Source organism: Trachemys scripta, chromosome 9 (genome assembly GCF_013100865.1).
Source record: "Trachemys scripta elegans isolate TJP31775 chromosome 9, CAS_Tse_1.0, whole genome shotgun sequence".
Lineage (NCBI taxonomy): Eukaryota > Metazoa > Chordata > Testudines > Emydidae > Trachemys > Trachemys scripta.
This window is the reverse complement of record NC_048306.1, coordinates 96,835,499-96,851,137: the sequence shown is the minus strand read 5'-3', so window position 1 is coordinate 96,851,137 and position 15,639 is coordinate 96,835,499. Positions and strand designations below refer to the sequence as shown.

At 51.0% G+C, this 15,639-nt stretch overlaps 1 protein-coding gene across 4 annotated transcripts in view; it reads left to right on the top strand.

The window, feature by feature from the left end:
* AP2M1 (adaptor related protein complex 2 subunit mu 1) overlaps positions 1-15,235 on the top strand; it is a 45,215-nt gene extending 29,980 nt beyond the window's left edge. For 2 of the 4 annotated variants that reach the window (XM_034781256.1, XM_034781254.1), the window contains 10 exons: positions 93-358; positions 2,057-2,139; positions 7,198-7,203; positions 7,858-7,993; positions 8,133-8,274; positions 11,449-11,568; positions 12,176-12,311; positions 13,236-13,333; positions 13,540-13,651; positions 14,109-15,235. In XM_034781256.1, coding sequence (XP_034637147.1) covers positions 93-358; positions 2,057-2,139; positions 7,198-7,203; positions 7,858-7,993; positions 8,133-8,274; positions 11,449-11,568; positions 12,176-12,311; positions 13,236-13,333; positions 13,540-13,651; positions 14,109-14,243 — 1,234 coding nt within the window. In that variant the 3' untranslated portion in view covers positions 14,244-15,235. The remainder of the gene's footprint in view (positions 1-92; positions 359-2,056; positions 2,140-7,197; positions 7,204-7,857; positions 7,994-8,132; positions 8,275-11,448; positions 11,569-12,175; positions 12,312-13,235; positions 13,334-13,539; positions 13,652-14,108) is intronic. The other 2 variants (XM_034781258.1, XM_034781257.1) reach the window with 1 other exon arrangement.
* Positions 15,236-15,639: the final 404 nt, after the last annotated feature.

The window sequence follows — 15,639 nt, the reverse complement described above, 5'->3', positions numbered from 1 at the left end:
ACCTTAGGCAGCTGGTCAGAAACTGTAGCCAAACCTGCAGGGTGCATATGGAGTTTAATTCTGTTTTTCCGCCTCTTGTGACAATCCTCTAGGCGGAATGCAGTGGACGCCTTCCGTGTCAATGTCATCCACGCACGGCAGCAGGTGCGTTCACCTGTCACCAACATTGCCCGCACCAGTTTCTTCCATGTCAAGCGTTCCAACATCTGGCTGGCTGCAGTCACCAAGCAGAATGTCAATGCTGCCATGGTCTTCGAATTCCTCTACAAGATGTGCGACGTGATGACTGCCTACTTTGGGAAGATCAGTGAGGAGAACATCAAGAACAACTTCGTGCTGATCTATGAGCTGCTGGATGGTGAGGAGTTTCCCTTGTGACCCCTACTGGAGACACCCAGTTAGTTCCCAGGATCTAGTCAGACATAGCTTACCGCCATCCCAGTGTTGGCTCTCAGAGTATCTTTGTGTAGTTTGTATGGGGCAGGGCCATACCGCTTCCAGCTCTGCTTTAACGTTCCATTGCATTCTGCCTCCCAGGCTCTCAAGTGTAGGACAATGGAGCTTCCCCCATTCTCAAACACTTACACTTGTTAGCTGCTCCTCATTTCAGTAGTGAGATTACCTGTGCTATCATGGTGATGAGGATGGCATAACGTAGAGAAAGTGAAGCAAATCACTGCTTCAGCGACCATCATTGAATCTAATCAAGAGCTGGTGGCCATGCCATGTGGGCTGTTTGCCCTGTTCCGTACTTGGTGTTAGAGCAAGTCCGGGGAGCTAACACCTCAGCCCTCTCCTCTCACTGGGGAGAGAGTGCAATAATACGCCATTGGAAGCAGCTCTGAACTGCACTCTCTTCTATCTGGCTATTACAGGTACCTCTTTGGATGCTCATTGAAACTTTTTTTGATGCTCAGTGTATTTAAAAAAAAAAAAAAAAACACCTGCTTGGATCTGTGGAGGCTAAATACCTGCACTTGGGCTGATTCTGGGTCCTCATCTTGCCTAACACTAATACAAAGATAATTATTTCTAATGCCTTGACTCTCTTGATAGCCAGTGTCAGCTGTTTCCTAAAACTGAGCTCCATCTTCCTCCAGACTTGAAATCAAAAGAATGAAACAAGTGTGGGTGTACTAGCATTCAGTTGCCTGCCCAAAGGTCACAGTTAGTGCTTGATAAACTTTCTGCAGGTCCCTCTTGATGGGGGTGGAGGAGAAGCTAGAGAGCTGTAATTTATTGCCATTTCTCTTACATGGCAGGCTCTGCCTTTGGTGCTCAAAGCCTGCCCTCTCCTAGCAGAGTGGTAACAGTTCCTGCATGTGCAGTGTCATGTTCTATTCACATTACAGGTTTGCCGTCCCCGCTGGATTTTGTGTAGGTGGCCCGCTCTCCCCTGGAGGGGCCAAGTGCACTTCTTTCTCTGTAGCTAACGGCTGTTTCTCTCCCCTGCTGGCTCGCACTGCGGTGTCACTACTCTGCTGTTATTTTTTTAGGTTTTGATTTTTATTACATCTTCATGCGAAAATCAAAACCTAAAGAAAATGCTGCAAAGATAGATTATTCTGCTGTTGGATAGACCCTCTTCAGTGTCCCTTGGATGTCTGTGGATAGACCCTCTTCAGTGTCCCTTGGATGTCTGTGGATAGACCCTCTTCAGTGTCCCTTGGATGTCTGTCTTGTCTTGCTGGTATTTAGACCCTGAAGTACAGCCCCGTGAGAGCTAGTGAGCTCCCCACTTTCAGATGAACAAACTCTCCCTTGCCCCCAAACTGGCTTGAAAGTACGATTTCCCCCATACAGTCACGGCAGTTAGCCCAGCAGGGCTGTGTCTCTGCTGCAGAGGAGCATTCTGGTGCGAGTCTTGGGCTGGTCGTGTCTGCCCTGCTTCAGAGGCTCCAGGTTCTGTGGCGGGGGGGCGGGCAGCCATGCGCCAGTCCTTTCTCCCTCTAGGAATGTTTAGTGCTGCGGGCTGCGTGTGTTGGCAGTGACTTACACCCTGGAGCTCTCCTGTCTTGTGGGTTCATTGAGCTGATTCTTCTTTACCCTTCTGTAGAAATCCTGGACTTTGGCTATCCTCAGAACTCTGAGACAGGGGCTCTGAAAACCTTCATCACGCAGCAAGGCATCAAGAGCCAGGTAACGAGGGGGATTCGGGATATAGGAGCTCTGTCCTGTCCCTGGTCTAGCTTGGTATAACAATCTGTTTAAGGAAGTGTAGGGGGAGGGAATCTATCTAAACTACACCAACTTTGACCATGGGATCTGAGCTGGTCATGGTCTTGAGCATGGTATAGGACCCTGGATAGATTGAGGGAAGGAGAGAACCTGAGCAGTGTCTCACTCTGTGTTTAGGATGCACTTGCTCCATCTCTTTGTTCCTCTCCCACGAGGGCAGGGTCTGAGCTGGGACAGCTCTGATCACTCCTTTACTTGCAAATGTTCAATAGTTTGATTTCATTGCACCAACTGACAACGAGGCTGGCAGGTGGAGATAAGTATGTATCGGGGTAAGTCCTAGACATAGCCCGATTAGGGAGAGAACTTGTTCATATCCCTCTGCTAGAGCAGGATGGCTCTGACTCCTCTAGTCTACTCTCCAGTTCTCAGTGTCTCAAGCCATGGGGCTCTCACCTTCGCCTGGGTGACCCTTTTTGCAGCCTGATGAGTCTTGCTGTTAATCTCCCTTGTTCTTAGTTACATGGCCTTGCCCGCTCAGATTTAGATGCTACTTTGTTTACCTTTTGTATAATGGTAGCACCTAAAACCCGCAAAATGAAGTTAGGTTTTCACTGTGCTAGGCAGTGTACAGACACCATGCAGTGTTTGCCCCAAAGAGCTTAAATCTAGGTAGGTAGGGGAAAAAACAGTGCTATCACTAGATAATAGAAGATCCTTCATGTGCCCAAAAGGGAGGGCTGGGTGTTAAAGGAGGGAAGCTTAAGCCTCATGAAGGAGGGTGTAACCCTTTGCTGTTCAGTGCTTTTGGGCGGCACAACCTGAAATAGAACTCAGAATTGGGCTTGTTTGAATTCTCTTGGGCAGGCATTGCTTGTTTCCTGGGGCGAGATCTTACTGATGCACTCAACTCCACAGAGCTGTTCATGAAATCTACCTGCCATGGAGTAGGAGTTGGCCATGAGGCAGAAGGGCCAAGTGGGGTGAAAGAATTCTGCCTCTAGTGCAGTTGCAGTTCATGTTGGACCCTGTGGAATTGCTGGAGGCACAGCAGTCATTCAGCTCAGGTTCCAAATGGCCGTCCCCAGAGCAGACCAAGGATACACTCCATCTACTGTAGGCAAAAGCCATGCAATTCAGAGTGGAGAATATCACTTCTCCTCACCTGCTCTGCATAGGCAGGGTTGGAAGAAGAGGGGAGGGGTCTGAAGTCCTAAGCCTGGTGAGTTTCTCCAGGGCTGCAGTCCAGCTCCCTTCACCTGCACTAACTTTCCCAGTAACTGCTTTTTTTAAACCAGGACTCCAACAGCAGTGGCCTCACCCTTGGCCAGCCCAGAGCCCCGCCCACATTCCCTCTTGCACAAACTGCTGACTTGTACTCCAGCAGGAAGTGTCAGGGGCCAGATGTGAAGGCTCTGGAAAGGCTGTTCTTCCAGGCTTCCTCCCTCCTCACCCCCTTCTGATCACTCCAGCCTGCTGCAATCTGACACGCAGGGCAGTCAGTTCCCAAACTGGCTGAGTCAGCTCCTGTTCCTAGGAACACTTAAAACTAACCATCTCCGTCAATTCCTTCCTTCATATATTTTTTTTAAACACGGCTCTTCATTCCTGTTTTTAGCAAATCTTCATGCTGTTAGGCAATGAGCTGCCACACACAGCTCAGGCTCCATCACCCTTATACCTAGCTCATTCAACAGCTGGCCAGAGCCCCAACTATGCTGTTACCTCTGTATTAGAGTAGTTTAGACTATGGTCCATCTTGATCCAAATAATAGTTCTGCTTTGCATGCTGGGATTCTGACAATGGGCTTCACCTTCATGTTAAGAACAAGAGCAGGTACAGTCTGCGTCTGGCATTGTACCTACAAGGCCCTCAGATTGTTCTGCTTGAGACTCCTACCATATTTCCAGGGCTTTGTTCCCACCATCATGCACTCTGCGTCTTCTATCAAAGAAAGCAAGTTTTGCTTGGAACCAGACTTCTGTTAAAGCCAAGGACTTGAACTGCATATAACCATTGAGACTAAACCTGCAAAAGCATGTACACAGGGCAGTGCTAGGTGGCTTGCCTGCCCTGCTTGTGCACAGACATTTTAGGCCTCAATCTAGCTGCAGTGTGGAAAAGACTACTCTAAGCATCCTTCAGTTCCAATTAGCCTGACTTATGACACTTTCCAAATAGGTTTGAACTCTGCTTCCTTGACCAGGGCCATCCCTACCAATTATGGTGCCCTACGCAGCCCAAGCACCTGCTCCTCCTCCCCACCCCCCGCACGCAGAGGGTCTGGGCTGCATTCAAGGCCTCCGGGCCAAGGAGGCAGGAGTTGTGGGAGACCACTTTAGGGGAGGGGACTTGGGGGGGAAAGGGTCCCCCCGCACTCACCGGTGGTGGGAAGTGGAGCGACCTGGCTCCAGCCGTGTTATTCAGGGGAGGGGGAAGGACCACTCACCGGCGGCAGGAAGCGGAGCAACGCAACTGGGAGCTGGCAGAGTGGAGCGGGCTGGGGCCGGGTTGTTCCACTTCCTGCCGGTGAGTGTGGGGTCACTGGGGGAAGAGGCTTGGGGGGAAGAGGTGGAATGGGGGCAGGCCAGGGGTGGAGCAGGGGGGAAGGCTGAGGCGGGGCAGAGGGAGTTGTCCCGGGCCCCATACCCCTAGGGACAGCCTTTCCCCTTGCAGTGAGCGCAGCCCATGGGGCGGGCCGGCCAGGGGATAGGGCGGGGTGCCAGAGTTGGTGCTGCCACGTATGCAGCACGCAGCTGCCTAGGGAACAATAAATTTGGGGCAGTTAGATGCCCCAAATTTCATGGTGCCCTAATCAGCCACGTATTCTGCGTATGCTTAGGGATGGCCCTGCCTTTGACACATTGACCCCTTACCACCTCCACAGGAAGTCTTTAACTGTCCACAATGTACATTGCCTTCTGGGAAGGGCTGGAAACAACTGGATACAAATGTATCCTGGAAATGGTAGTTCTGACCAGCTATTGCTTTATAGCGTCTCAAAGCAGCTCCCGGGGGGGTGCTGGGAAGGGGGTCGTGTCACTCTGGAGATCATGACTGATATCAGTGTGTCCCTTCCGGTCAATATTGTGTACCCACATAAGGGATAATCTGTCTTCTAGGGAGACCCGGCACTAGAACACAGCATGGTACAGATTGCATTGATCTGCCTTGGAAGAAGCTGGCACTATAGCGTGGCTCATCCTCCCTTTCATGAGAAACTAAACTCGGCTTTTGAAATCTTTTTTCCTAATGGCCCTGCTCCTGGGCAGAAAAAGGGAGGCCAGTTTGCCATCTCTGTACCCTCTACTATAAATAGGAACTAATTCTAGGAAAAAAATCACACTCCACACTTCCCCCCCCCCCCCACCTGCCCCCCAACTCAAAAAGTGTGCCCTATGGGAACTTCCTACTGCAATTCCCATCCATCAGTATCTCCCTTACTTCTCACTTATTAGCAAAGTTCTGGACATTCTGCAGCTATAGAAATTCTATAGCTACAAAATGCCTGATAATCCCCACTCTGAATTGAAAGCCTCTTTGCATTCCAGAGCCGAGGGCACATGCTGATTAGCACTCCACATGCACCCACAGGAGATGACTTGCTGGGCCTGTCTCCGTAGCTGTGAGTGCAGAATCCTGCAACACCATAATATTCCGAGGATTTAGTAAATACAGTAGCTGTGGGGCTGCCTCAGCAGAGCCAAATACCTTTGAACAGTTGAAGTCCACCACCTCTTTAGCTCCATTCAGTAGAAGCAGTTGGGCTCTGTCCTCATCTGGACAAAAACAGCCCAACAAAGTGGCTTGAGCAGTTACTCACCTCAAAGCAACATTCATCCAGTTGGGCTGAGTTTGAGCCATACACCCCACTGGCTTTCCCATTTGTGACGGCATCCTGTGAAGTGGCTCTGACGACATGATCAACCATGACTTACATCTGATAACCAGTAAATGTTCCACTGACTTGTGCCATTACCGAAATTGGAGGCTTGTGCACATGACCAGGTGTCCGTGTCACAGAAACTGGAGCCCTGGGGATTCATGTCTGCTCAAGCCTCCCCATTCCTGCCACTATGCCTAAAATTGAAGCAATAGTTTGGCAAAAATATTCAAAAGATTGAAGGATACACACATAAGGAGGTGGCCAGTGGGGTGGGTGAGAGACCATGGGATACTCTGCAAGGTATTCAGCAAAGTGCTGTATGGACAGTGCCCTGCAGATCCTGAGCAAGTATCTTGTTTTTTAACAGGAAGGCAATAGTCTAATGGCGGCATGAGCACAAAACTGGAGATATTTGTACCGTAGTTAATGAGGAGCCTTGCATTAGAACCCAATTCCCTGCTGTTCATGTGCTTGGTTTAAAATACTGAGTTCCCACACTGCCCCCTTGTGGCTACAGCCACAGGACATGAGACAAAAGGCTGATGTTGCCCAAAACATAGCCATTTTCCTGGAAGAACCAGGATTAAAATGGGGTCTAATGGTGAAAATGAAACCTAATGTCTGAGAGACAGTCTCATAGCAGTGGCTGCAGAGTACCTCCTGCTTCATGCTAATATCCCCTTTGTGGTTGTGCTGGGGCATGGCAAGTGCCAATGACTTGGACTGGGGGAGTGCAGAGTCTAGACCCAGTGCAAGGGCGTGTCTTGCTATACAAGGCCTGGTGCTCACCCACGTGTTCTCCACGGTGCCTGCCCTGCTGAGCAGACTGCAGGCTCCTGCCTTGCCCCTGTTCAGTGGTGCCTTGATGGGTCATGTAGGGAAGTAGTCCCTTCAGTCCCTAGCCTGACCTTACAGGAAAGCCTTCAACTTGTTTGTGCTTGTTAGCTGCCCAGATAGTGACAAGCTAACCAACTGTGTTCCCCTCCTGAGGTAGCCCTGAACCTAACCTGCCTTTTTCCTCTTCCTCCCCTTTCCTGCTACTGACCTGCTTGCCTGTTAACTCTGTGTGCACAACACTTGCTGCTATACATCTGCTTCCTCTCACTCTGCGTCTGACTGGATCTGCCTATAGCACCAGGTAGGCAAACCTGCTGAACGGCCCAGCAAATCCTTAATGCTCTTAGTGGCGCAGCTGAGTTAGTGGGATTAGCAAGAGCAGCAGCTGTGATACTGACCCAATGTGTGTGTGTAACTTGACGTGGAATGGCTGTCCCCAACTTGAATATTCTTATCTCTTGCTAGCGATTGGAAACAGGTCTGATCCTGGCCTGACAAGTCTAAAATTCAGTACGAAGCGTGTCAAACTCATGTCTTGTTACGTTATTCTTGGCTAGCCCAGGGTTTGCTGTCAGCCATCATGGCTCAGTAAAACCTGAACTGCATTCTAGGTCTAATTTCCCTGTACTTAACCCTTGGTCTAACTATGCTCCACTTGACCTAATGAAAAGAGACCTAGCCTTGCTTCCTTATGTCAGAGGCTAGAGCCAGATGAGTGTGAGAATAATCAGTCCCTTCCCAGAACAAGGGAACCCTTCTTATGGACACTGCACTCTAACTGGCTATTGATACCCAACGGAGTATCATGATGGCACCCCAGATCAAGGCAACATGGCCCATTGTGTCTTGCACTGCAAGCAACTTACTCTATATTCAGCTGTAAACTACTATTCTGGATTCAGTCTTAATGCTTAATCTTGGGTTTCCAAAGAACTATCCTCTTCCCTCTCTTCAGACTAAAGAAGAACAATCGCAGATTACCAGCCAGGTGACTGGTCAGATTGGCTGGAGACGTGAAGGGATCAAGTACCGTAGGAATGAGCTTTTCCTGGATGTGCTAGAGAGTGTGAATCTGTTAATGTCTCCACAGGGTAAGTGGAAGGGAAGCCGGCTTTTGTCACAGTGGATAGGCCTGGAATCTGCAATCTCCCCAGGGGGCAGGAGTGGGGATTCTGTAGGTAGCAGTCTACCCTCCTGGTGCTGCTTCAGCCTGTGCTCTTCTCCACCCAGGTCAGGTTCTGAGTGCCCACGTCTCTGGCAGGGTGGTGATGAAGAGCTATCTGAGTGGAATGCCAGAGTGCAAGTTTGGCATGAATGACAAGATCGTCATTGAGAAACAGGGCAAAGGGACTGCGGATGAAACAGGGAAAAGGTAAGAATGTTAAGGCAGGATTCCGTAGGAGCCAGGGACTTATCAGCTCTGTCTACCAGATCAAAAACTGCTGTGAGATCTTCCATCTCCTTGAGAACTGGATCATTGGATGTCTTTGAATATATTGCATTGACACTTGTTGCTCTGAAGGTTAAAAAGGGAAAGCTGGCCTGAAGGCAGCAGCATAGAGAATTTTGCTGGCTTGAGAATATTCTGTTTCCAGGACCCAGGGCCAATCTGGTGCTAGTTGCACAGAAGCTTTGGTGCCATTATTCTACACAAGGCAGTGAGATCAGAAAGAGAGTAGCTGGGATCCTCTAGGTCCAGTCATGGCCGTGCCTTACTTGGCTGCAGAGGGAACCAATACTCTAGTAGCTTCTCACTCAGACATGCCAGTGTGGAGTTGGCGGTCTGGGGGAGGCTTTGATTCCTCCACTTCCTCCCTGCAGTTGTCACCTGCAGGGATCCCCTGGGGAGCTGCTTCCTTCCAGAATACATAATACAGAGCACAAGCAGCCTGTTCTGGCCAATGCTACATGATCACTAGCACTACACCCCTCATGTAGCATGAAGGAGGGAGCACAGGCTAATCTCCCTTTCCTTGACTAATGTTGCAGCTGACCTTTGAGCCCTGATTAGAATGGCCAGTTAGACTAAACTTCCTGTTCATCACTTGGTGTTAAATGTCTCTGAGCAGGGTCGAGCAAAGAGCAGGTGATGTGGGAGCTGGAGGCTCCTCCCTGGTGAACCTTGTGGGCTTAGTTGTTGCCCCATGTTCAGTCAGTTCCCTTGCTCTGGTGCTGTATAGAGAGGCTTGTGCTCTCTCCAGCCTCCCTGCTCGGGACTAGTGCTGACTCAGGCGGGGGCTGCCGACAGCACTGAGCAGCTCCGTCCTGCCACTAACCATTTGTTACATTTTCTCTTGTTTTCTGCTGACCCCAGTGAATTGGGAAGGTAGATAATCTGCTTTTGCTGTGTGCGCACTCTGCTCCCCATCCCTGTCTCTTGCTTTGCGTGACTTGTGCATGTGACTCCAACTTCTGACACTTCTCCTGATGGTTCCTGTGACTGAACTGCTACCTGCTTACCCTTGAGAACAAGCCAAGAACTAGCACTTCTCTGTTCCCTTTAATCCCATCTGTCCCATAGCTGTGTTGGGGATGGTAGGCTGAACAAAGCCCCATGTGACCCTTGGCAAGGAGCTACCGCTCTGGGAAATCCTTAGCTCAGCAGTTCTCAACCAGGGGGCTGTGAGCAGGTTTCAGAGGGTCCGCCAAGCAGGGCTAGCGTTGGACGCGCTGGGGCCCAGGGTGGAAAGCCAAAGTCCCACCATGTGGGGCAGAAGCCTGAGTCACTAAGCCCCACCACCCAGGGCTGAAGCCGAAGCCTGAGCAACTTAGCTTCATGGGGGGGCCAGTGGAGTGGGCCCCCAGCCAATTGCTCTGTTTACTACCCCCTAACTTCGGCCCTGGCTTTCATATGCAGAAAAACATTTGTTGTGGTACAGGTGGGCCATAGAGTTTTTATAGCCTGTTGAAGGGGCCTCAAAGAAGTTCTCTGCGTTGGGTGGTAATTCTCCACCACTAGTAGCTAATAGCAGCCATCTCTCTCCAAAGCTCCTTTATTGGCCAGAAGCGCTAAGTGGGGAGACAGGATGGGAGTTTTCAAAGCAGGTTTGCCAATTGTAAAGCTGCCTCTCCGAGGTAGGGAAGCAGGAAGGGAAACTCCCCATCTCGGTGATCAAAAACTGAGCTGTCTCTGGCCATGGCAGCAGTGAGCAGGAGCACTGAATTCTGGTACTGAAGTGCCCAGCAGTGGTAACTGTCTTCCAAGTTCCAGTGTATGGAGGTTTTAAGGCACAAGTGACTCAGCTTTGGTGTAGAATCTAGTTAGGCAATCTTGAAGTCCCAGCCTCTCCATAATTCTCCTCTCAGTAGGACTTTTCTATTCTGCAAAAGTATTAACTATTGAAATAAGCTGGCTAGTCCAGCGGTAAAGGCCTTCCATACATACATGGGACGGCACCAGGACCTAAAGGTGTCTCTCTCCCTTGGCAAAATAGAAGGGCCTTGGGCTTCTCTGAAGAGGAAGCAGTAGGCAGATGCCACTGAAGAGTGGCCCGTGTCAAGGCTACAATACAAAGGCTGTGTATAGTAGACAGTGACCAGTCAGACTGGAGTCTGTCCTTGTAGCCTCCACCAACTGGCTGCTTTAGGATACAGATGATTGCATAAATGAGAAGCAAACTGTTTCCCAAGCTGCTTGTTCTTACACAGCTCCCCCATTGACCATGAAGCCCTCAAGGCCTCCCAGCTGCCAGACTCCTGCACTCTGGCATCCTTTCCCTGTCACTTTTGGTGGCTGTGTCCCTTTCACGCATCCCCCTCAAAACTTTTTGGGGCAGACAAGTGCCCCTTGCGTCCTCAGAGGCAGTAATGAGGATATTCAGAGTGTTGGAATCCACTTGCTGTCCCAGGCACTCTGGTCATTCCAGGAGCAGTATCTATCTGACTGACAGGTACAATGCCAGAAACTCAATAGCTGAACTTAAGACCTATGGCAGGGAAGCATTGTGCTTCACAAGCCAAACTTCTTGTGCTGGCTGGCTGAGTGAGGAGGGGTTGTGGCCCTGGAATGAACCACTGTTAGGTGCATGGAAACATGGCTGGTGACTAGAAAACTTCTCAAGGTGGAAATTTGAGAAGGGACATCCCAGAGGGTCAGAGTGGAATAGTGCTGTGTGCAGGAAAATGCTTCCTCTCCCCTCAGACTTCACTACAGGGACACGCCTGCTTGGGTGAGGTTGGCTGAGTTTCCCATGGCCCAGTGAAGTGATGTTAGCAGGGCAGACTCCAGCATTATTGTCCAGCTCAGATCATGGGGGACGTCCAGCCTAGGCCTGGGTTTAGGTTTCTCACTTAGGAAAGTGTCCTGAAGGTCTGATGTGACTTCAATGGTTCACTGAGACAAGGAAAGTGTGTGTCTGAGCTGGCAGCCCTGTGTCCCCTGAATCTCTCCTCCCTCCCTGCCTCCCTCACTTCATGGATACACCTGTGATGGCAAAGCGCTCACATAGAATACTCACTGTGAAACACGACATGGGCAGACCTCACGTGCCCCATGACATTCTAGGGGGCCGCAAATTGGACTATAACTTTCTGTCTTGTGCTTTAGCGGCAAACAGTCAATCGCCATCGACGACTGCACTTTCCACCAGTGCGTGCGGCTCAGCAAGTTCGACTCGGAGAGGAGCATCAGCTTCATCCCACCTGATGGAGAGTTTGAGTTAATGAGGTATGGCCACTGGGAATGCAGAGCCTCTGCATTGGCCTCCCTCTGTGCTGCTAGCTCCAGCTGACCTCAAGTTCCTTGAGCACTAGCGCACCCTGCCTGTCTGGTCCCTCCTTCTCTCCAAGGGGCTTCACAGGTCTATATGCTAACAAGCTGAGCCTTGCACCTCCTCAGGGGAGAATGATCTACTCAGCCCCCCACTTTACAGATGTCCCAGTGGTCAAGGGCCGAGGTCAAGGGTCATCTTAGCCATTCTCAAAGCAGTGCATACAGATCCCCAAACTGTAGGGTGCAACCCTGTTTCCTAGCACTTAAACCAGCCTCTATGTGACTGGCTCGAGAGCCAGGGACAGATTCCAGGAATCCAGACTCCCTAGTCCCCTGTATCTTAACCATTGGCCTATACTTCCCCCATCCTGCTTGTGGGGCAGCTCACTTTAAATGGTGGCTCCAGCTAGTGCTCTTAATAAATCATGGAGCCATCCAGCAGTCTGAGCTTACCTCTAGTGCATGGTTGGCCTTCCCATTTTTGGGAGAGCAGCTGCCATTTGAGGCAATAAGGGCCTTCCCCGTTGCAGGGTTTATTGATGTGTTCGTCCTATCCCTGCAGATACCGAACCACCAAGGACATCATCCTGCCCTTCCGTGTCATTCCCCTGGTGCGGGAGGTGGGCCGCACCAAGCTGGAAGTGAAAGTGGTGATCAAATCCAACTTCAAACCCTCCCTGCTGGCCCAGAAGATAGAGGTAAGACAAAGCCCCCTGTGGTTTTGTGCCTTGGAGAGAAGCCGGGGGCTTAGCTGGGACCCCAGTATCCTGGGAGATGAAGTCTAACTCTGTGCAAGACTAGAAAGGCTCAGTGTTGGTGCTGCCATGCTAGGGAGATAAGGGGCTACAAAGTCAGCTGTGTGCGATCTGCCTGAAAAGTTGCACCTCTGAATTGGGACCATTCCCTGGGTGCTGGCCTGGACTCACTTTGTGCTTTTCCGTGCACCTGCCTAGCGGCTGTTTGCTGAGTATTCCAGCCACTGTTAACGCTTGTACCCTTCTCACTCGCCTGATGCTGTGAGCGGCCCCATTGTTCACTGCACCCAGAGGTAATCAGGCCAGTTACAGATGTGCAGCAGCAGAGCCTGCTGCCAGGGGGAGCATCAAACTGCAGTGCAGAACTCCTGACTACCTCATCCAGGTGTCCATGGTGTCCATGAATGTAAACCTGTTCCCCGCGTGCACACATCTCTGCAGTGGGGTTTACCCTTCCTGGGGAGGACTGCTTGTAACACCTGCTGGAAGGCATATTCATGCTTCCCCCCCCCATGCTTCCCAGCCCCCCAAGGCTTCCTCAAGCAGAGCTGCCTGCCTGAATTAAAGGGAAAAGGCTTCACTTGGCTCCTTCAGCACGAGCTGGCAGTTGTGGCTCTAGGGGGTTTAAAGCTCTCTCTCTCTCCAAGCCCTAGGGTTTCTCTCCCTCTCATGCTATAATTCCTGGCGCAGTATCTAGTGTTTCTGCAGTAGCAGCTAGCTTGTGAGCCCTGGAATGGATGGGATAGGGTCAGGGGCTCCATGACTGGGCAGCTTGTCCTGTCTGTTTTTGAGTTAAGGTGAAGTTGTCCACAGACTCTTAACCCCAGCCAGAGTTCTTCCTGCCCCTGTTAACTAACTGTCTTCCAGGTCCGAATCCCAACTCCCCTCAACACCAGTGGAGTGCAGGTCATCTGTATGAAAGGGAAGGCGAAGTACAAGGCCAGCGAGAACGCCATCGTGTGGAAGTAAGTGAGTGTGGTCGCTTGGACGTTGCCTGCAGGGGGGGCAGCCATACTTCCATGCAAATCAGGAGTCGCTCCACAACTCTGCTGGGTGCTTGGGTCCTGCAGCAACCTGTCTGCACTAGGCCAGATCCCTCTTTCCTAGGGAAGAGATGGAATGGCTGAAATCTCTGGTGGGTCTCTGACATCTCTGGCCTTTTCTCCTCTAGAATTAAGCGTATGGCTGGAATGAAGGAGTCCCAGATCAGTGCAGAGATTGAACTGCTGCCCACCAATGACAAGAAGAAATGGGCTCGGCCGCCAATCTCCATGAACTTTGAGGTAGGATGGCTGCATCCCTCCTCCTCAGACACAAATCTAGCCTTGGGGGCACTTGGCCGCTGTCACCTGTCCTGCTGGGAGGAACCTCTGCTATGGAAGCTCTTTCCAGCTCAGGCTTGTTGGAGACCACTTTAGGAGCTGTGGGAGGAGGCCCACAGTTTGTGTTCCTAACTGCAGTGGGACTGTCCCCTGCATAGCTGTGCCCTCTGGCAGGCCTTGTGGTTGCAGCACTCCCTGAGTATGTGCCTTCAAAGTCTCTAGAAATACCTTCCCTGTTTCTTTCTGCAGTTACCCTCTGGCATGTGCCATGCCTGGTTTGGAGGAAGACTGGGCCTAGGATTAGGACTTCTATGCCAGGCTCATAGTATTGCATCCCATGATCAGGATCTCAGGTGCCTGCAGTGTTCTCAGGTGCTCTGCTCATACTCTTTCCATTGGTTGTTCCCTCTCTGAACAGGTCCCATTCGCACCCTCTGGCCTGAAGGTGCGTTATCTGAAAGTCTTTGAGCCAAAGCTGAACTACAGTGACCATGATGTGATCAAATGGGTGAGGTACATCGGCAGGAGTGGAATCTACGAGACCAGGTGCTAGCCCCAAGAGGCTGGCGGGTTCCCTCTCTTCCCCAGCCACCCTCCCAGTCTCCTTGGTCTTCAAGTACACTTAAAGAGAGCATCTGTCTGGCCCCCTCTGCACACGGATTGGAAGTTAGACCCCTGTGGCTCACCTCGGGAATGGACTCTCTCCTGTCTATGATCTCCGTTACCACCAGAGTGGCAGCTGAAGTTCAGAACCTGACCATGCACAGGAGGAGCATAGCTAGCCTCCTGCTCCCTGTCCCAAGGTGGGGAGGGACTAGTCTAACCACCATCCTCCTAGGATCATTCTAGGGAACATCCACCATTAAACTCTTCTGTTGGTGTCTCGCTACTTGCATCATATCCTAGTATTTTTGAAGTTCTTGTGCATATGTACTCGTAGAATAGGCCTGAAAACCATAGACTGGACAAATCTGAGTTGGCGCTACCCTGGCTCCTGTACTAGCTATTGCTGTCGTGGTAGATGTTGTGGGCAGTCTGAGGCGCCTAGGTGTGGTGAACTCACCAAGCCTCACCACCTTCCTTTTTTTCCTTGCAAAGTCTTCAGTATCGTGTCCTGCCATGGGAAGGTTTGTGACCAAAAAGGATAAGGGTTTAAGACTCTTGCTGGTGTGTATGTGGGTGGCACAGCATTTCACAGCCCATATCAGGTCCTTGGAGCACTTACCCCCATCTGATGCTGGCTTGAGCCAGTGTCTGCCCTCCAGTGGATTGGAAACTCCTCTTCCATTCCAGCGGGTGTGGGCGCAGGTCATCCTTACTCTACCCAGGATGTGAACTACAGGATCCGTCCTTGGCAATCTGAAACATGATGGCCAGTAAGAGAACCCTGCCCCAGCCTACCCTCTCCACACTTCTACCAAATGCTTCTGGGTCTATAGAAATGCTGCTGCTACCCACAGTCCTCTGCTTCTAATAGTGTGGTCTCCATTTTGTACACTTTGTGATTTGTCCAGTTCTAAACCTAATAAAGTACGTAGAACACTGGAGGCTGCGAGAGCTGCTGTTATGGGGCCCTTGAAGGAGCCGAGCTGGGACACAGGCTTTGGCCTGTAAATGCTGCCATGTTGCTGGAAACGTCAGGGCTCCCATCAACCCAATAGCTTGAAAGATTGCCCGATTGGGATAGGTGAAGAGGGCTAGTGCAGCTCTTGCTTGCCAGTAATGGTGGCACCACTCACCTGGCCACTAGCTCCCTGGACTCTTGGGTTGTGACAGAGCTCCCCTGCAGAAGACACCCTCATTTTGCAGCTCGCTGCAACTGGGAGTGGGCAGAAGATGGGTTTGTAGCTGCAGTAGCCAGCAGTGCTGCTAACTTGTTCAGACCTCTGCCTTCTAAAATGACTGCAGGGCAGCATGTGGCAACACCCTGTAGCCCAGTAGTAAATGGG